The sequence below is a fragment of the Anolis carolinensis genome, chromosome 4, assembly GCF_035594765.1.
Source record: "Anolis carolinensis isolate JA03-04 chromosome 4, rAnoCar3.1.pri, whole genome shotgun sequence".
Lineage (NCBI taxonomy): Eukaryota > Metazoa > Chordata > Lepidosauria > Squamata > Dactyloidae > Anolis > Anolis carolinensis.
This window is the reverse complement of record NC_085844.1, coordinates 225,880,618-225,901,841: the sequence shown is the minus strand read 5'-3', so window position 1 is coordinate 225,901,841 and position 21,224 is coordinate 225,880,618. Positions and strand designations below refer to the sequence as shown.

Genomic DNA, 21,224 nt, shown 5'->3' with positions numbered 1-21,224 from the left:
CCCCAGGTTCTAATATCATGACAGACACTTTTCAACATTTTCCATACCATGTATAATTTGCTTCACCTCAGCTAGATTTGCTTTTACCTCCCCAAAGCCTTTGGAAATCTAATTTTTATCATGTCTACCGAAATGGTAAAGAGCATGCAGCCCAACTTTGTTTTTGCAGACCAAGGAGCCTCTCCTTTACTTTGTTTTTTTATTCAGTTTCTCACCTTCAAGTGGGAGAATTATATCTTTATGTGGATTGAGTTTCCTTTAAAATAATGTGTACCTGAGTTTTTTAGGAGCAATCTATTTTCCCTAATACAAACCAAAAATAACTTTCTGTTCAATTCTGTTTAATCTGGAAAGTCTGGTGTGCCAACTATGGAAGATTAATTTCTCTTGGGAGTATTTAAACTCTAAAACAAAGTGCCCTTCATAGATCATTCATGCCCACAGGTTTATATATTTTTAAAGTGTCATTATATGTCTGCTTTTTTGCAACCCAAACTTGCAACGTAATCTGTGAAAAAGTTCCAATGCATTCTGCTTAGAGTGCACTTTGCAGCATGCTTGTGCACATGAATGCAGTTTCTCCCACTATATCCTTCTTTCTACTTCCCCTAATCTTTCTTTGCTCACAAGAGCTACTTTCTTCAATCCAGCTTTCATCCAGCTCTGTTAACTGCTTGGCTATCAGATAGCTCATTGGAGTCTCCGATGGCCTAGGGGATAAAAGCCTTGTGACTTGAAGGTTGGGTTGCTGACCTGAAGGTTGCCGGTTCGAATCCCACCTGGAGAGAGCGTGTATGAGCTCCCTCTATCAACTCCATCTCCATGCGGGGACATGAGAGAAGCCTCCCACAAGGATGGTAAAACATCAAAACATCTGGGCGTCCCCTGGGCAATGTCCTTGCAGACGGACAATTCTCTCACTCCAGAGACACTCCTGACAAAAAAAAAGATAGCTCATTTAAGACTGGAACCCCAAACAAACATCCTGACATCACTCTGTTTATGACTTCAGGCAGCAGCATTGCCTTTTGAGAAATTGGACAAACACGATTGGGAACATTGTTGCTCTTATGCCCAGGGGAAAAGTTTTCATACTAAAGTTTTCATTGTCCTTACTTCTTTGAAAAAGTCAATAACTTTTATGCTGGCTCCTGTGAATAAAACAATTATCCTGATATGTCCAGCTGATACCAAAAATAAATTGAACATATTTAAGTAATTCCTAAACAAGTGGGTTCTTCTTCATTCAGTACTGTTGACTTTTCTTTCTTTGAAAAGGCATCTATCCAATAGCATCTATCCAATAGCATTCACCATCTCCACAGGCCATCACAAAGTGTCCTAACCAAAATCTTTTACAGCTTAAGGCTAAGAAAAGAGAACAGAACAGAAAAAAACTAAGGAGTATGTTTGGTAAGCCACATCCAGGATATTGTTCCAATTGTACCATGTCCTTGTGGTTATTCAGGAGTTTTATTGAAGTGGTTGCAACTTTTATTTGGGTTCAAGAATGAAGTTCAAATGCCATCTAATGGTCTTACTCTAGATCTGCAGGCAGAAATCTGTGAAACTGACCAAACATTTGAAGAGTATAGATAATTCTCCAGTAAATCCAGCTATTAAAATGAAACAGTTGGCTTTATTTCTACATCTGTAATCAGCCGTATATTTCCACTCAACTCTGTTTCTTTTCTATTAAAAATTATCAGCCTTTTGTCCAGGCCTTATATGAGCAGAAACCAGAAGAAGGGAAAAGTAGAGGCAAGGCAAAAGCAGAGCTGCCGTGATAGGGGATGATGTAGTAGAAGATCTGACAGGGGTACTTAGATTGTGCTTTTCCTGTATGGCAGGCAGGTTGGACCAGATGGCCCATGTGGTCTCTTCCAACTCCATTATTCTAAGAGGCTACTCACAGCAGTAGTTGAGATAAAGTTTATTCCAAGCATCATTATTTCACAGAACTCCAGAGTTATTGTGACAACAAAGTGTGCATGAGCAATATGTAATGCATAACTTGTAACCGTTATCTGAGAACTATGTGACCAGTACATTGTGTATCTTGATTGCTTCAGAGGCTGTTTTCAGGGTCTGGTACTGCATGTAACCATAACACCTCGTTACATGCAGTTGGCCCTCAATAATATTGCAGGAACAGCATTTCTAGCATAGCATGAATAACAAAGCTTGTCAAACAAAGACACTATCTGGTAAATGGTGGGGATGTGACCCTCCAAATTCTCCTAGAAGACTAGCCTCACACAATTACATACCCCTGACATACAGATTCGTGGAAAGTTTTGGTCTGCTCAACCACACACAGCAAAGGAGTGTGTGTCTGAGCAGACCAGAAACCCCATTCTCTCTTATCACTTTAGGCATTTTTATTGTAGGGAAACATGAAAAGGACAGTCTTATTATTTTCATGTCCAGATTTTGATCAATCATTTGACACAACCTCCTGCATATCAGGTGTGTCTGACTTGCCACCAGCCCCAGCTGCTCTGGTGTTCTGAGCCAACACATTTCCAATCTGAATTAGATGGATCCCAGTCATTACCAGGTTCTTCTGATGTTCTCACATCTGATATGTTGTAACAGAAAAGTACCTTCATCCTCAGCTGGAATAAACAAAATGTAGCCATTCAAATGCTGCTGGGATTCTAATTTCCATCAGCCCTGCCAAGCATAGTTAGTAATATAATAATTTTATTCTTGTATCCCGCCACCATCTCCCCGAAGGGACTCAGGGCAGCTCACATGCGGATGAGCCCAACAGTCACATAGGTTAAAACACAATACATAGATTAAAACCATATAAGCAATTAAATAAAAATAGCATAAAACATATAATCAACAATAAGTAGTGAGGAATGATAGCAATTGAAAAACATCTGGATTGCCCAGCTCAATCAACAAAATGTTAACAAAGGACTTCTGACTCTGATTTCTAATGACAGATATACACATACTCCTCTGGACCCCCATTTGTACATTTGTGGGGCCCCAGAAATTTGCCACATTATTTACCCTTCTGCGCATTATATTCAGAACCAAAATTCTTTTTTTTGCAATCCATTCTATCTAACCTACATCATAATAATGTGTCAGAAAAAAATTCAACCTCCTGCATGACACCAGTTCTATGGTAACTCACAAGGTTTCTCTTTTTTCCCTGGCAGCAAAGAAAATTTGGGCAAAACTTATTGCTGATATCAAAGTTAACTGTTATGGGGAAATTTTAAGCTAAAGAATTTTATTCTTGTTGTTATATTGTATTTTAATGCTATTGAATTTTAGCAGGCATGATCTTTATGCTAATTGTTTCATATAGTACTTTTATAATGTTTTATACCATTGTCCTTTTGTACTTTTTATATTGTTCGTTTTTATATTATTTTATATAATTTTGATACTGTTTTATCTGTGTTGATGGTACGAACTTTGGTCTGAGCATTAATAAATGGACTTTGATTTCTGGAACTCTGAATCTTGGCTCTGAAGTCCTCTTTTCTTTGTGTTTCTGACTTCAGACAAGACTTCTGCATGTTCTGCTGTTTTTCAAGGACTCTTGTATCAGGAATTTCTGACACTGGACTGTTGACATTGGCTATCTTACCTGCTTCAGTGTGTACACTTGAACTTGGGTGCTAATTAGCAGCCATGTTTATGACAATTTGGCTCTGTTGTACCTCCAGTGAGAGGAGGATCCTACCTGTTTTCATAAGAGGTTGAAGACCTTACCTTCCTCTTTGATTTGTCAGATTAAACTTCTAAGTTGTGCCCAAAATTGCTGGTAACCAATGGGGTGTATTTAATAGAATATACATTTATAGAGTTATGTTTGATTGCCCTTGTCTTTGATTTTATATGTTGATGTTCTGCACATTGAAAAGGTGTTATAAATACCGTTGTTGTTGTTGTTGTTGTTGTTGTTGTTGTTGTTGTTGTTGTTGTTGCTGCTGCTGCTGCTGCTGCTGTTGTTGTTGTTCTTGTAATCTCCCTCCCCTGTGCTCCTCCTCCTTGGCCTAAAGTGATCCTATCATAAGTTTTTCTTAGCAAGATTTATTCAGAGGAGGTTTGTTGTTGCCTTCCACTTGTGGATGGTTTGCTCAAGGTCCCCTGTGGGTTTTCATGGCTACACAAGGATTCTAATCCTGGTCTCCCCAAATCCTAATCCTAATCCAAGGCAAAAAAAACAAAAAAAACAAACAAAAAAAACCCAACAGCTTCTGAACATGCTAATCTACTCCTGCTTTTTTCTGTTCACATGAACAAGACATAAGGTTCCCACCATCAAATTTAATTTGGCTCCGGGGTGTTATTTCTGGCATTTCAGGGGAATGTTCTTTCTCCTACAAAAAGGAACAAGATTGGATCTGATAAAAAGGGGAATTCATGTAAACATGGTGGCCACAAGACCTCAAAGTTTACCACTATGGGAAAGTGACGTTCAATGTTGAAAAAGAATATTGGCCACGATATATTAAAAGTTAGGCTCACTGGTTTCTATGTAATGGAATCACTGAATTGGACAGAGGGAACAATATTTCTCAGGGTCTCAAACATGCTACATTTGTCTGGAGTTGTAGATGCCAGCAGACAAATATTTAGCAGAGCTGAAAACAGAACAGGATATTTGGATGCCAAACACTATTATGGAATGTTTTAAATTCCATAGTAATGTGAGAAGGGAAAGGAAGTCTACATTAGAGTATACACTTAAGTTCAAAATGCCACTTATTGTGTAAAGTGCTGGAATATATGTGATGAGATAGGTCTGTCTGTGGGTTGTGGTAAGAATGATGAGAAAATTTAAAGGCAGCTGTTAGCAATAGAAAAACTAACATGGGCCAAGAACTGTGGAACTGGCAATGACTATAAGAGCTGCAAAGAGAAAAGTTAAAAGGATTTCTAGCTTCAAAACACAAAGGAACTCCAATAGTTTCCAAAAACAAAATACAAGCCTCTCAACACACATTTCAGGGATGTGTGAAAATATTTGGAAATGTTTATAAGCAAAGAAATGTCTAAATAACATTCTTATGCATGTCTATTTGGAATCAAGCCTCAATGTACTCAATGAAGCCACAGGTAACAGGATTATAGACTTAGGACTTCATCAGACAAGGCAAATTCAGCGTTATATGCTAGTTCACCTATTATTTTATGACAGAGCTCACCGGTTCCCATTAAATGACTCACTGCAACTTCCAGAGAGACTCCGTTGCAGTTTTACAAGGTTTCAAACCACATTAATTTTAATGTAGAACCAGCCTAAGCTAAGAGATGGAGAAGCCTACCAGAAACAATGATCTGAAGGCCCCATCTATACTGCCATATAATGAAGTTTGAACTGGATGATATGGCAAGTGTACACTCAGGCTGGATCTACATTGCCAGATAATCCAGTTTCTCAATCAAGACTATCTACTTTGAACTGATTTATATGAGTCCACACTGTATATAATCCAGTTCAAATCAGATAATCTGGATTCAGAAACTGGATTATATGATAGTGTAAATGGAAATTGTACTGTATTATATGAGTCTACACTGTCATCTAATCCAGCTCAAACTGCATTATAATGACAGTGTAGATGGGGCCAAAGATACCCTGTTTAGCCCCAATGGGAGAACATTAAAACAAGAGGGAGCCAAATGACGGGGACGTAACATTTTGAAGTTTTCTAGCTCTAACAAATAAAAGACTCTTTTATTGGACTAAAATGGGCATGTTTTACTTACATATGACCTAAGACAGAACAGTAGAGAGGCTGCTTGGTGCATTCAATGTTCTCTGCCGAAGAAAGGGCAGTCAGCTTTGCATAGGACAGAGACAGCTGGATCCTTGGATATAAGTGAGTAGCTATAACTCCTCCATCCTATTCTCCAAATGTTTTTGAATATGATTACCGTCATTCTCCAACCAACATGGTAATGATGGCAGCTGTAGTTCCATAGACATTGAGGGCACCAGATTGGGGAGAGCTGCTTCTCCTGGGAATACTAGTGTAGCTGCTTTGTGACCCTGACCTCCAACCTTCACCATCACCAACTGGGATGCTACTGGGACAACTGAGGTTGAATTTCATTCCCTACATAAAGAAAAAACTTCATTCAAAGAATGACAGTATTAGTGGGGGATTCTGGTAGTTCAGATTTTAAAAGTAACTTTTTCTGATACCTACTAGGCAGCATTCCAACATCCTTATAACTGGAGGATAGGATGCACGTCCTGTATGTGTAAACAGGACCCAGGAATTTGGCTGTATCTCAGCTTACATATACTGTGTGCATGTTTAAATGCCAGAAGAAAGGCATAACAAACATCAAGTTGCTGAGAGGGAATTTAGCATCTCTATAACCTTCTTGGGGAGAAAATGCAGTTCTGTAGTTGAATACACGCCTTACTAGAGTTGTTCAAGGTTAAGTCTTTGGCATTTCCAGCTCAAAGGACAAGGTAATAGATAAACGCACAGACACTCTGTCTGATGAAACACTAGAGAGCTCCAGCCAATTGAATCTACATGGCTGGGATAGATAACCAGATAATTGGAAATGTCTAATACATTCATGTGCTGTACTATAGTGTTTACATCTCTTTTGAGGTGCTCGATCCTTAAAAAGGAAGTACAGAAGAGGAAGGAAGGAAGGAAGGAAGGAAGGAAGGAAGGAAGGAAGGAAGGAAGGAAGGAAGGAAGGAAGGAAGGCAGAATGGCAAATTAGGAAATGGAAGCATGCAATGCATACTTTTTTTTGGACGAATGCCCTGTTCTTGCTGCTGTAAATCCTCAAAGATCCTTAGGCTGTTTCACAATTAAACTGGCAGAGATCCTAGATCTCAACCTCCCTGTCTGTACAAATTAATAATGTGACCGCTTTCACAGGAAGCTAAACAGGCTTAGTATAAAAAAAAAAACACAGGCAAATTTGGGGTTGCAGAGTTTTTGCTTTTATTAGAACCCCAAGAACTAACAGAACCAAGTACTAAATAATAGTGAAGCCAGAGCTTGGAGATATGTCAAGGACAGGTTTACGGTTAAAATTATGTCTACCCAAAGGATGCTATCATGAGCTACCTGGAGGAGCCTGTGTTAGATGAGGAGAGCCAGGAGGACAGGCCCCAGCTGGGAAAGCCAAGGTTGGAACTGAGCCTGAGACTTCAGCCAGCATCCCTGCTAAATGTCTGCACATGGAGGCTCAGCCTAGGTTTTCCTAGGAGGATTCATGTGTCCCAAAAGACCAATGAGGTACAGATGGACTTTGAAACAGAACAATTGCCAAGTCAGAGAGAGAGAGAGAGAGAGAGAGAGAGAGAGAGAGAGAGAGAGAGAGCGAGAGAGAGAGAGAGCAACAAGCACTTGGTCTCTCCATCAGCAAGACAAATCCTATGTTATTATATAAAACCATGGTTCTTCAGTCTCCAGGCTTCCACACTGCTGTCAAAGCAAACATTTATACTAAAAATAAACCCATACTGGGCATTTCTGTCCCAGTCAAAAGTATCACAATATAGCCCAGTCAAAAATACCACAAGCAAAAACGGGTGCTGACAAATAAGATACATTTTTAGGTAGACCTCCTTTGATTCTATTTATTGTGTAAAATTATGCTATAGTTGAAATGCAAGCCTTGCCCTGATTCAAAAGGTAAACTTTTAATGGCATAGTTGGAACGGGCATCAGTGTTCCAATTAATATTTGTAAAGTCACATTATGTGGTAGGATTTTATAATAGTCGGTGCATATATACATTTTTGGCACAAACTATAATCAAACAGAGTAATAAGTTGCATAAAGCATCTGTTCCTTCAGCTATCATTGTTTCTATCCTTGGGCTTCTCTGAAGCATATTTATTATACACATACAGTAGAATAACAGTAAAGCTATCATTAGCAATTTTCTAATATTACTGAGAACAGAGTGGCCAATGCCAATACTCCAGTCCTCTTAATCTGTCCTGTTGCTTCTGGTGCATGTGTATTTGCTTCAGTAAAGAGCATTTTCATTCATCTCTCTTACACACAAACACACACTCCAGAACTTAGAAGAATTCCCCACTAACATGTCCAGTCTACAAGGTATCTTAAAAGTAACATCATTGACACATTGAAACCTAATATCAGTGTTAAGCCAAAAATTAACAGGGAGACATGAAGTTAAACACATATATATTGATGTTTGTGACAAATTTTCCTCCACTGCAAATAGCATCTTAAGAGGAGATAAATTTCTTGCAGCAGGGAAGGAAAACAAATAATTAATTTATATAGATTATATAAATCCAAGTAGCCTCCAAGAAAATATACAACAGAAAATCAGTATAAAATATGTGAAAAGTCAAAAACATAATTCAGGTATTTTCCTTGGGTTGCTATGAACAATAAAATGATATCAAAAGTTAAAATTACAAGAGCATATAGCAGTGCCTTTGTTGGAAGTGGGTGCTGGAAACCTATTTAAAGCCCTTTCCTTATCCACTGTGCTCCTGAAATGTACCTGCTTGCCTACCTGCTTGCAGTGGGCACTATTTGAGGTTTTTTTAAAAACATGCACCTGAAGCACAAAGATGTAATTGGCATCCTCTCCAGTTTGGTTAAGCTATAGTATTATAGCTAAAGTACCTCTTTCCCAGAGAAACTCTAATTAGGAAATTCAGCTATGTATCACATGATTTCAAGAATATGTCAGAACCACATAAACTATACAAGAGAATGTAATAAAAGGAGTAGTTCCTTACCAGCAAGGCTTTTAAAAGCCAGTTGTCATGTTTAGCTATGCCAAGATTAAAAGAGGGAGGAAAGCAAAGTTCTTGGCAGTAGCTTCAGACACACAATTATTTCTTCCAACTATGGTTGCTTAAGACATAAGAACACATGTACTAAAAAGCCCAGGGGGCTATATGGTCCAGAATGCTACAATGGTCAACAAGATGCCTCTAAGAAGCCCATAAATAGGGAATGAGAGCCCATTCATATGTCTCTGTGTCTGGTTTCTGACTTGTATTCAAAGGAATATGACCTCTAATACCGGAGGGAATATATGACCACCACCCCTTGTAGCCACTGATACTATAAGAATTTGTCCAATCCCTTTTGACAGCCATCCAATTTGATGGCTGTTGATGAATCTTTTGATTCCAAATTCCAGTTTCACAATGCATTGTGTCAGGAAAGGCTTTATTTTATCTGCCCTGAGTTCCCCAGCTCTAGTGAATGACCTGAGGTTGTATAATTAGGAGGCAACTTTGTCTACTTTGTCTATATCATGAATAATGCATATCTTCCAACTGTTCTGATTTATCTGTAGCAGTTATCATTTATTCCCCGTCATTCCATTTTTCAGCTGCTTTTAAATGTCTCTGTTATCTCTCCCCTATGCACTTTCTTGCTTTGTCCTTGCTTTATGTCCATTGAGTTTGAAGTGAGTTCAAATGTAGTTTGCACTCAGTTCAAGAGTGGGGAGAGAATAGAAATAGAATAGCTTTATGGTCATTGTACTATTGCATACACCACAAAACAACACACCCATCCCTCCACATCCTAACCACCACCACCCAGCCCCTAATGCTACATTAATGCGAAACTATGGAGTTCAATATAGTTACAGCTCTAAGATAAAAGCTATCTCTCAGTCTGTTTGCCCTTATCTTTATCAGCTTGTACCATCATCCAGATGGCAATAACTAAACAAAAAAAATGCAGAGGAAAGGGGAGAGTGGAATCTTGCTCTTTCCATTAGGCTCAGGCTCAGGCAAAAACAAACTGCTTCAGCCTCTCTTAAATTGTGTGTCCTTTCATAACTTTTGTGTTCAAGAACCACACATTTTGTGGCCTGGCTATATGTGTCCCACTTTTCATCATGTTGGAAAGTAGAATAATCTTGTACAGTAGAGTCTCACTTATCCAACATTCGCTTATCAAATGTTCTGGATTATCCAATGCATTTTTGTAGTAAATGTTTTCAATACATCATGATATTTTGGTGCTAAATTCGTAAATACAGTAATTACTACATAGCATTACTGCATATTGAACTACTTTTTCTGTCAAATTTGTTGTATAACATGATGTTTTGGTGCTTAATTTATAAAATCATAACCTAATTTGATGTTTAATAGGCTTCTCTTTAATCTCTCCTTATTATCCAACATATTCGCTTATCCAACATTCTGCCAGCCCGTTTATGTTGGATAAGTGAGACTCTACTGTATTGCTGCTGCTGCTGCTAACTACCATCAAGGAGACCTTGAGCTATAGCAACCCTTTGAATGGGAAACTTCTAATTTACTATATCACCAACCACCCTGCCCTGGTCTTTCAAACTCAAGGCGGTGACGTCTTTCCTTGTTTCCTCCACTTGATCAAGCATTATTGTCTTTTCTAATGAGCCATGTCCTGTCAAGATATTGCCAAATTTAATCGTATTGGGTTTTAGGAAGAGTTCACACTTGATCTGCCCCAGGACTCAGTTGCTGTATTTATCTTTTTAGCTGCCCGTGGTATCCATAGAACTCTTCTCCAACATCACATCTCAAATCAGGTGATTCTTTCCCTATCAGTTTTCTTCACACTCCAGCTTTTGCAACCATACATAGAAATTGGAAAAACAATGGTATGACCATTCTGACTTTGTTATTTAATGATACATCTTTATACTTCAGGGTCTTGTCTAGTTTGTACAAAGCAGTCCTTCCAAGTACTAATCTTCTAATTACTTGACTGCAGTCTCTATTCTGAGTAATGACTCAGTCAAGGTACAACAAATCTTTCCCTGTCCCAATGTCTTCACTGTCTGCTTTAAAGTTAAATTATCTAAGGTCAACTTTGCACTTTCTTCTTTGACTTTCTGTAGTATTCTTCCAAGTATTTGCTATTTTCTGCTGATAGTATGGTGTCATCTACCTATCTTAAATTGTTGATGTTCCATCTTTTGATTTTCACACCTCATTTCTCAGAGTCTAATTCCAGTTTTGTGTATGATACAGTCAATGCACAAGTTAAACAGGGTGATACATTGCAACCTTGCCTGACCCTCTTGCAAATATGTCTTTCCATATTCTGTCCTAATAGTGGTCTCTTGTCCTGAGCACAGGTTACGCATCAGGACAATAAAATGTTGCACAATACCTATGCAAGATGATTTAAATTTTTCATGATCTACAGAATCAAAAGCTATGCTATCAACTATAGAGCTCCCACTTTATATATCTTTGCCATACTGTATTTCCCCATCCTATTTCCTTGGAAGCCTTTCAAATTTGTATTCCTTCCAATAATGACATGTGTCTGTTCTTTGATAATTTCAGTTCCCCTTCTGCATCTTTTCCAGCACCACATTATTTGTGGCTCAAAATGTTTAATGATTTTTTTTTCAAAAAAGGTTTGAGTATTTTTCTCTCTGATTAAGCAGGCTTCAGATATCTGTAAAATTACAGATACAAGTTCTTATAAAACTTGCAGATAACAAGCACTACCATAAAACAGGTATTTCCTTTTCTCACACATGTAGATGGAAAGCCTTTTTAGGTTGTGTTGTTGAAGGCTTTCATGGCTGGAATCATAACCTCTGAGGATACCTGCCATAAATGTGGGTAAATGTCAGGAGAGAATGCTTCTGGAACATGGCCATACAGCCCAGAAAACTCACAACAACCCTTTTTAGGTTGACATTTCTAGCAGAGTGGTATCATTTCTAAGAAAAGTAAATCTTGTATTGGAGATACTGTTTTTTCAATTTTTTTTACATGTAAACATGTGCAAATCAAATTGATCAATTAACCCACAAACACTCAAATGATTAAATCAGTGGTTCTCAACCTGTGGGTCCCCAGATGTTTTGGTCTTCACCTCTCAGAAATCCCAACAGCTGATAAACTGGCTGGGATTTCTGGGAGTTGTAGGTCAAAACACCTGGGGACCCACAGGTTGAGAACCACTGGATTAAATGATTACAAATCCCTTAAATGTATAAATCATATAAATGCTGCATTTTGGAACAGAAGGGAAAAATGAACCCAGTATACATACAATAGATCCTGATGTGTAGGATTTTTGTTTACCTCTGGACTTTCTGGTGGGGAAATGTGTTACAAGAAAAATCTATTTTTACATAAGCTTCTGAAAAACTGTAATGTTTATACAGGCATCAATATGATAGTCTATTAGACCATGGAACAGTGCAAAGGGGTGGTGGGACGATGGCAGAAAATGCAGCCTCTGCCAGGAGTGAAAGGTGAAAATGGCAGCTTTCTCTCTTGACAGAATTGGCTTTCATCACCAATCCCTTTGTCACAGTGCTCAAAGCCACTGTCAAAGTACCATCACCACTATCTACATCAGGGATGGGCAAAGTTCAGCTTGCAAGCCATTACTGTGTTTCCAGAGCATCTCAGGGTTCAGAATAGTTGCTTTTGCTCCCAAAGTCATCTAGGGAACATGGGCATTTTTGTTATACTCCTCATTTCCAATTTTTGGCCTTCTCCTAAAAAGGGATGGATGGGATTGCAAAAATGTCCTGAAACTCCTATAACCTTATTATTACATTAGCCAATAGGGAATCAACATACATGTCTTCATAACTGTTTAGAAAAGTTTCCTTTCTGGACAACAACTCAGAGAATTTCCCAATGGCAGAGAATCCTGGGAGATGTTATCCAAAACAGTAATGTATGTATGCTATGCAGAAGATATAGATGGTGACAACATCCCCTTCTACTATCTCAATTTGGTAGGGATAGTCCTGTTTAGGAGCTCATTGTGGTGTAGCAGGTATAACCGCTGAGCTGCTGAACTTGCTGACTGAAAAGTTTGCAGTTTGAATCCGGGGAGTGGGGTGAACTCCCGCTGTTAGCCCCAGTTTCTGCCAACCTAGCAACCATGCAAATGTGAGTAGATCAATAGGTACCGCTTCTGCGGGAAGTTAACAGCGCTCCATGCGGTCATGCTGGCCACATGACCTTAGAGGTGTCTACGGACAACGCCGGCTCTTCGGCTTAGAAATGGAGATGAGCACCAACCCCCAGAGTCGGACACGAATACACTTGATGTCAAGGGGAAACCTTTACCTTTACCATAGTCCTGTTTAATCTTCTGTTTTCCCACTTTCTCATGTGCTTTCGAAATGTTCCAGTTTCCCTCTACTCTTCCCATTTTGTTTTCAGATCACTTCTATTGCTGTAAACTAATTGCAACGTGTAAAAGTAGTTTGCACTCAATTAACTCAGCATGGGAAAGAAGAAAGGAGGGGCAGAAATTTGCCCTTCCCAGTTAGCTCAGGAAAAAGCATATTGTTGCAGCCTCTCCCACTGGCATGGTCTTCTTGTACATAAAATTTGTCATCTCCACCATAGTTTGATATTGATAATCATCTCTGAAATATTGGAGGGTGTGTGACAAGACTATCCTATGTGGCTAGCACAATTTGCAAGAGGCCGTTGCCAACTACACACAAGGCCACCACTGAGAGTGGCCATTTTTAATTGATCCTGTGCATAAAATCAGACAGCAAGGTCTTGCAGTTGTTCTCATCCAGGAGCTGCAAAGAAGAAAGGAGTAGTTCTCAGTCATGCTTGCTATACCTGCTCTGCAATAATAGCTGGTTTACATGTAGTGGATTGCAAATTCCACAGTGTAAATGTTTATAGGGGTGAGGTTTCTTGGGGGAAGGGTGTCAATTTTTCATCTCTTGCCAGGGACCCACGAAAGCAGATTTGACTCAAGAACAATTGTTTGTAATGTTTTGCTATGCTTTGACGAAGGCATGTGATCCAAATAAGCAGCTTTTCCTGAAAACATTCAAAATCCTTTCTGTCTACTTTTGATAATTCAAGAATTGAATCATGTCCAGGGACTGGAATTCGACACATAGGGTTTTCTGAAAATTGTTTATCATATTTTGTTACAGTGATGCAAACGGAGTTCCAGGTAGAAAATTGAAAATAGTGATATTTTCTCACCTCTCGGAGAAGTGGCCATAGTTTAATCTATGTACTGAAGTAGCAGGTGAAAATATTAAATATGTTCCAGCATGTACAGGTATCGAAAACCGGAAAATCATATTTGGAAACATCCTTTGACTGGCCCATGGCAGTAAAAAAAAAACCAGGGAAGGATGCTTTTTACATTACCAGTTCACAATAAACTTCAGTGCATCCTCTATATACATAAGTAATCATCTGGGAGAATGTTATGGAAGCTATACCCAGGCAGAATGTGGAATATGGAAGCCAACCATGGCTCATTGATGTTGCAGTGCTTGTGAATACCACAATTTAATTCCCGTATTCTGGTCAGAAGGGGAACGTTCATTTTGTATTTGCAGCTAGAGAGTCAACGGATGTAGCAGTTGCAGCATTAATCTAGGATTCTGAGGTCCCTTCTACACAGCCATATAATCCAGGTTATCTGCTTTGAGGTGGATTATTTGAATCTAGACTGCCATATAATCCAAAGCAGATAATCTGGATTTTATATGGCAGTGTACAAGGGGCCTAAGATGTCAGAAGTGGAATCCCAGCTTGGCCATGGAAATCCACTCCATGAATTTGGTCAAGTAACTTTCTCAAAGGAAAGCAATTGCAAACACCTTCTGAACAAACCAGGAAAATGAGTTGCTGGGAGTTTTCCAGGCTGTAGGGCCATGTTCCAGGAGCATTCTCTCCTGACATTTCACCCACATCTATGACAGCATCCTCAGAGGTTGAGAGGTTTGTTGGAAACTAGACAAGTGGAGTTTATATATCTGTGGAATGTCCACGATGGAAGAAAGAACTCTTGCCTGTTTGAGGCAAGTGTGAATATTGCAACTGATCACCATGATTAGCATTGAATAGCCTTGCAGCTTCAAAGCTTGGCTGCTCCCTGCCTGGGGGAATCCTTTGTTGGGAGGTGATTACTTCGCCCTGATTTAAAGTTTTTTAAACACTGGTAGCCAGATTTTGCTCATTTTAATAGTTTCCTCCTTTCTGTTGAAATTGTTCAGACGCTTGTGGATTTCAATGGCTTCTCTGTGTAGTCTGACATGGTAGTCTGAAGACAAGAAACCATCAGGGCCAGCTAATCACCTCCCAACAAAGGATTCCCTTAGGTGGGAAGCAGCCAAGCTTTGAAGCTGCAAGGTTATTCAGTGCTGATCAGGCTGTAGTCAGGGGGCGAGGTTAGGGGTTCAACCCCCCCCCCCCCGAAAATTTTCAGTTTTTTTTCTTCAAAAAACTGGTTTACTAATGAACTTTAACTGATTAACCAAATCACTGTCCAATGAAGTTTATCTGTCTTGAGAGTCCACTGAAGTTTATTGACAGAGCCTGATATCTAAATTATTTTGCGTTATGGAACTACAAGTAGAGTCTCACTTATCCAACATAAACAGGCCGGCAGAACGTTGGATCCTGCTTCTTAGCAGGGGGTTGGACTGGATGGCCCATGTGGTCTCTTCCAACTCTACTATTCTATGATTCTATGATTCTATGGATAAGCGAATATGTTGGATAATAAGGAGGGATTAAGGAAAAGCCTATTAAACATCAAATTAGGTTATGATTTTACAAATTAAACACCAAAACATCATGTTATACAACAAATTTGACAGAAAAAGTAGTTCAATAGGCAGTAATGCTACGTAGTAATTACCGTATTTACTAATTTAGCACCAAAATATCACGATGTATTGAAAACATTGACTACAAAAATGCGTTGGATAAGCGAATGTTGGATAAGTGAGACTCTACTGTACTTACTCTTCATGATTCGCTAAAAAAAAGTTTCAAAAGTTTCATTTTTTTTCTGGCAATGGTCCTGACAGCAATCCACTTAACTCAGTTCCTTTTCCTATTCCGATCCCGCCAACAAGCGGCGGATTCTGGGGACGTGGCTTGCAAAAAAGTTCCCATTCCAGACTTTACTAAGGACGTGATATCTCACAGGTGAGCCACAGTGCAGGATGTGAGGGGTGCAAAGAGAAGCAAATAGTGGCACCAGCACGGAATCTAAGGGACGGGAAATCATCTCCCCGGTTTTGCCCCACGGACACACCTCCCCCCCCCCCACTTTCACTTCCAGGCCCCGCCCAATTCCTCCGGGATCGCCGCCCCCTCTCATTCCCCCCACCCTCCCTCCCATCCCAACTTGTCGTCGTCTTCTCCAGTCCCAGCGTTGCTTGGGAAAACCTCGGTGCGCCGGGGGAGAGCTGCTTCCCAACCCATGAAGCCTGAGAGCTGGAGAGCCAGGCAGGCGCCCCAACCCGCATCTGGCAAACACGTCGGAAGGCGATCGTTTTGCCCGGCAGGCAGAGAAGACTTTGGAGAGTTGGGAGGTGGACCCAGCTCAGGGAAGCAGGATCCTTCCAGCGCCGCTCCTGCCCACCAGCCTCCTTCGTTTTGCTCCCTTGGAAGAACCATGGAAGAAAAAACTCCCGCACCTGTTGTGCCTTCTGTCAGGAGTCTCCTGGCATTGCCCACGACATGATGCCTCCATTGCCACACCTTCATTTGGAAGCTCCAGATGTCCTTCTGGCATGGACGTTGTTCTCATTCCACACTTTGGTTTCCAGGCTGAGGAAAGAAACACTTTCCTAGATTTCTGGGGTGTCTGCTTTTCCCCTGCCTGATCATGGACCTGGAGGAAGGAGCTCCTGTTGGCCTGGCCCTCAACTCCAGTCTGGCCCCCACCAGGAACATCGAGATCCTGTGTCCAGTCAACACCGACTTCACCCAGTGGTTCCTGCCTGCTTTTTACCTGGTGGTGTCCCTGATGGGGCTTTTGGGGAATGGAGTGGGCTTGTGGAACTTGTGCGCCACTTCGCGGAAGAGTGGCTGGAACGCCCTGGGGGTGCTGGTGGGCAACTTAGGGGTGGCCGACTTGCTGTACGTGGTGACCCTGCCCTTCCTGGTGTCCTACTATCTCCAGGGCCGCGTGTGGGTCTTTGGCCCAGGCTGGTGCAGGCTCACCAGGCTTCTTTTCCACCTCAACCTCTATGCCAGCATTGGCTTTCTGACCTGTATCAGTGTCCACCGTTACTTGGGCATCGTCCATCCGCTGAAGATGCTGGGCAGGTGCCAGACACTCAGTCCTTCTGTTTCCCTCAGTGTCTTGGTTTGGGTTTGGGTTATCATCCAGTTGGCTCCTGACTTCAGCTTCAGCAAAATGGACCGGGCTGGTGTAAGGTGCCATGACACGACGCACCATGAGAACCTAGACACGTACTTGCCATATATCCTGACCATCACCATGACCGGATTTGCCATCCCTTTCCTTATCATCACCGGATGCTATTGTCATGTGGTGGTGGTCCTTCGGAAAAACCAAAATGTGGACCCCATCCTCAAGCGTAGGAGCATCACTTTGGTGGTGCTGGTCCTGGTGCTTTTCTCTGTGTGTTTCCTCCCCTATCATATCTTTCGGAACCTAAACTTGCAGTCCCGCAGGTGGCAACTCCAGGGCTCCTGCTCTCAGACGTTAAGGAACATTTATGTCTCCTACCAAGTCACCCGAGGCTTGGCCAGCCTCAATAGTGCCCTGAATCCTCTGCTGTATCTGATGACCAGTGAGGAACTTGTGGTGCGATTGACGGCTTTTGGGCATACCATTGGATGGGCCTTGAGGTTTCTTTGGCCAAACCAAGCCCAACGGCACTTGCGTCAAAAGAAATTAAGCATTATGGTTGATGAGGAATGTGAGGAAGTGTCAAATGGTCTTTGAGTTGATTGCTTCTTTTTCTTTTCCAGCTGTGTGTTTGTATGGGCCTCCCAAGTCACTTGTTGATATCTACTGACCCCATTAATTTCAAAGGGTTTTCTTGGGTAAGGAATATTCTGTTTTCCTCTGAAATATAGCACATGGTATTCCTTGGTGGTCCCCCCCATTCAACCAGGCTTGACCCTATTTCCCTTCCAAAATCAGATGGGATCTCATGCCTTCATGGTATTTAGCATACTCTTCTAATGGATATCCATCTGCTCCCCTTATATTTGTAATATTTTATTTCTCTCGGAAATTGGCAAAGTTACTTTTGGGGAATACAGTTCTCAGAATTCACCTAGCCAGAATACTTATTAAGGGACTATGGGTGTTGTCAACCAATAAATACTTTTCCAATTTCTGCTTTCTCTTTGGGTTGAGGCAAATACTCTTGTTTAAGAAATCTGGAAAGTGGTGAGATGGAGTCATGTTTGCTGACTTGCTGAAGCATGCCTTTGAAGCACTACAGAAATGATCAAAAGCTGTGAATAGAGACAACAGTGGGCTGAGCATGATACTAGTAAATTGCCTGAAGGGAAGGGCTTATCAAAACATTATACTGCTAAGTCTGATAACGCTTAACTTTTATACACTGTATTTACTCAGTTTGATAGCCCTGCACCTGTTTATTCATGATGTATCTTTTCCACATATTTGATAGCCTAACACCTGTTTTTTTTTCATTGTAAGCCTGTTCATTGTGACTGGATTCTTGTACATTCAAAGTCAATTGGATTGTTTCAGTAACCCAGTCCATAGTATTACAAATACAATAAATAGATACATGTAATGTCATTTTGTTGCATGTGTATGTGTATGAGAGAATGAGGCAGTGGGAATCAAAGCAAGATGGACTATTCCAATGCCTTTAACACACAATCCTGTTCTTTATCTGTAGAATTTTCTATTTCTCCTTTTCTGAGATAGCAAGGCATTTAAAATGGCAATCAGTATTAGTTTAGGGTTTCATGCTTTTCATGACTTTTTCTGCTTCTTCTCCTTTTAGGCTATAGGTGCATCTGCACTGTAGAATTACTGCAATTTGATAGCACGTTGACTGCTGTGGCTCAGAGCTATAGAATCCTGGGATTTGTATTTTGCTGAGGCCCTTTGACAGGGAGGGCAAAAGACAGTTCCAATGATTCTATCACATTAAGTCATGGAAAATGCTACCAAACTACATTAACTCTACACTGTAGATGCTGTGTGGAAATATTTGAACACTAGAAAGACATACTTTTCTTCTCAAAAGAAACAATGTTGTCCATAATCAAAATGTATCGATAGTATATCCCGAAATATGTCTTGGAGTTAATATTATATTAGTGTTATCAGTGACTATAATATAAATGATATCATGAGGATAGTGATGATAAAGAATCTGGAAATAAATAAATGTACTACTTTTTGAAATAAATTTATACAAATTCCTTTGGTGTTTGTGAAAAAAAATTAAAACCAGAAATTAAATATCCAGTGCTGCATTCCTGGTATCATGCCCTGTGATAAGGACCAGATTTCATCTGCCAAAGTAATAAACAGTGATCTTTGCTCAAATAGGGAGACACAATATCACTTTATTTGTTTGTTTATTTCAGGGATTTCTATCTCACCTTTCTCCCAACGGACCCAAGGCAGCTTACAGCAACATTAGACATACAATATAACATAAACCCATTGATTAAAACAGCCCAAAGGAGTTACATGGATATTACCTTGTAGACAATTAAATTAATTTAAGCAGTCTAAAATTTCCATAAGACAATAAAATACTAGGCTTCTGTACTATTCTATTAAAAGCTATTTCAAACAGGAATGTTTTCAGTTCTTTCCTAAAGAGGGTGGAAGCTGCTCTAATAGCTTCCGGCAGCACATTCCAGAGCTTCAATGCCACCCCCAAGAAAATGCCGTATCTGGAATTTTTTAACTGGAGATTATCTCTAGATTGTGTAGAAATGGGTGTCTTACTACTGAAGGTCTGCCCAGTCTGAGTGGTAGGACACAGTAGCCTGGGTCGAAACCGTGTAGGGCTTTATAGGTTAAAATCATCACTTTAAATTTGGCCCGGAAACAGATTGGAAGCCAGTGGAGCCGTTTGAATAGGAAGGTGGTATTCTCCTTGGAACCAGTTCCGATGAGCAACCTGGCTACAATTCTCTGAACAAATTAGAGTTTCTGGACACTTTTTAAGGGCAGTCCCACATGGAGCACATTGCAGTAGTCTAAGCAGGATGTAATCAGTGTGTGTACCACCATGGCTAGATTGGATTTCTCCAGAAGTGGGTGCAGTTGGTGCACAAGTTTTAATGGTGCAAAGGCAGTTTTGATTACCGCTGCTGCCTGGGCTTCCAGGTTTAAGGCGGAGTCCAGGATCACCCCCAAGCTGTGAACCTGAGATTTCTGGGGGAGTGTAACCTTCATCCAACTCAAGTTGTAACCTTATTCCCAGATCAATCCTATGCAAGACCTGCAGTACCTCCATCTTATCTGGATTAAGCTTTAATTTGTTAGAAGATTTGTAGCACTGACAAATCTGTGTGGTTTGGACAGAATTTTCAAGGACGCAAAAGATTCTTCACCAGGCAAAAGAAATGTGGTTGTCCTCTTGTGTTGAATATGAAGAGATAATAAACTTGCTTAATCTATTACTTTTCCCAAGTCTTCAAATCTTTACCCACCAAACAGGAGAGCTTGTCTAACTGTACTTCTCCCCGTGTTTACAATGGAACATTTTCTTTTCTCCAATTGAAAAACAACTCTGTGGGGATGTGGACCAAAGAATAGCTTCATTTAAACTTTCATCCTGCTAGGAAGAGGATAAGTGAATATAAGTCTTCATCATTGAAACACCCTATCTATCTGCTCTTTCCTCCTAAAAATTGTTCTCTAAATAATCTTGATGATGATCAAGGACACATTTAAAATGCTGTACTTAGGATAAGGAGTGAGTGCTTGAGTACCGTCAATTTGTCACAAACATTATAACTACCATCCAGGAAATCTTTCACACTAAACAATTATAGCACTAAGATTCTACTTTAATGCCAGAATCCTATGAAGCCTTAGGATGTGTGGTTTGGTGAGGCACTAGAGCTCTTTGATTGAGAATGTATATATTACCCATGGCAACTCACAGTTGTACCCAACAGTCTGGACACGGTTGTTTTCTTTCATTAGAAATCTTTCTGTGCCTAAGGCCTTGTTTTATGTATCAGTTTCTTTTAGAAATAGGAAAAGTTGCATTTTTGGACAACTTCTGGTTGGGGGGTTTGGGGAGCTGTAACAAAAGTGAAACTTAAAAAAAAACACACCTCTTTTGATTTTGTATTTTCCACTTGATAATATTTGACTCAAAGAATTTGGAAGCCCCCTTCCAAATCCTTTGAGTCAAATATTATCAAGTGAAAGACACAAAATTAGATTGTTCTAATTTTTCTGTATTTTTCCTTGACAACCACATCATTTGAAAGAGAAGGAGACCAGCTTGAA

At 40.2% G+C, this 21,224-nt stretch overlaps 1 protein-coding gene across 1 annotated transcript; it reads left to right on the top strand.

The window, feature by feature from the left end:
- The first annotated feature begins 16,124 nt into the window (after positions 1 to 16,124).
- On the top strand, positions 16,125 to 18,530 carry LOC100561762 (P2Y purinoceptor 1). The gene has a single exon (XM_003220631.3). The coding sequence runs from the start codon at positions 16,608 to 16,610 to the stop codon at positions 17,694 to 17,696; it is 1,089 nt and encodes a 362-aa protein (XP_003220679.2). The 5' UTR covers positions 16,125 to 16,607; the 3' UTR covers positions 17,697 to 18,530.
- The last annotated feature ends 2,694 nt before the right edge of the window (positions 18,531 to 21,224 follow it).

Coding starts and splice junctions, on each gene's coding strand:
- LOC100561762 (XM_003220631.3), top strand. CDS start 16,608: ATGGACCTGGAGGAAGGAGCTCCTGTTGGCCTGGCCCTCAACTCCAGT.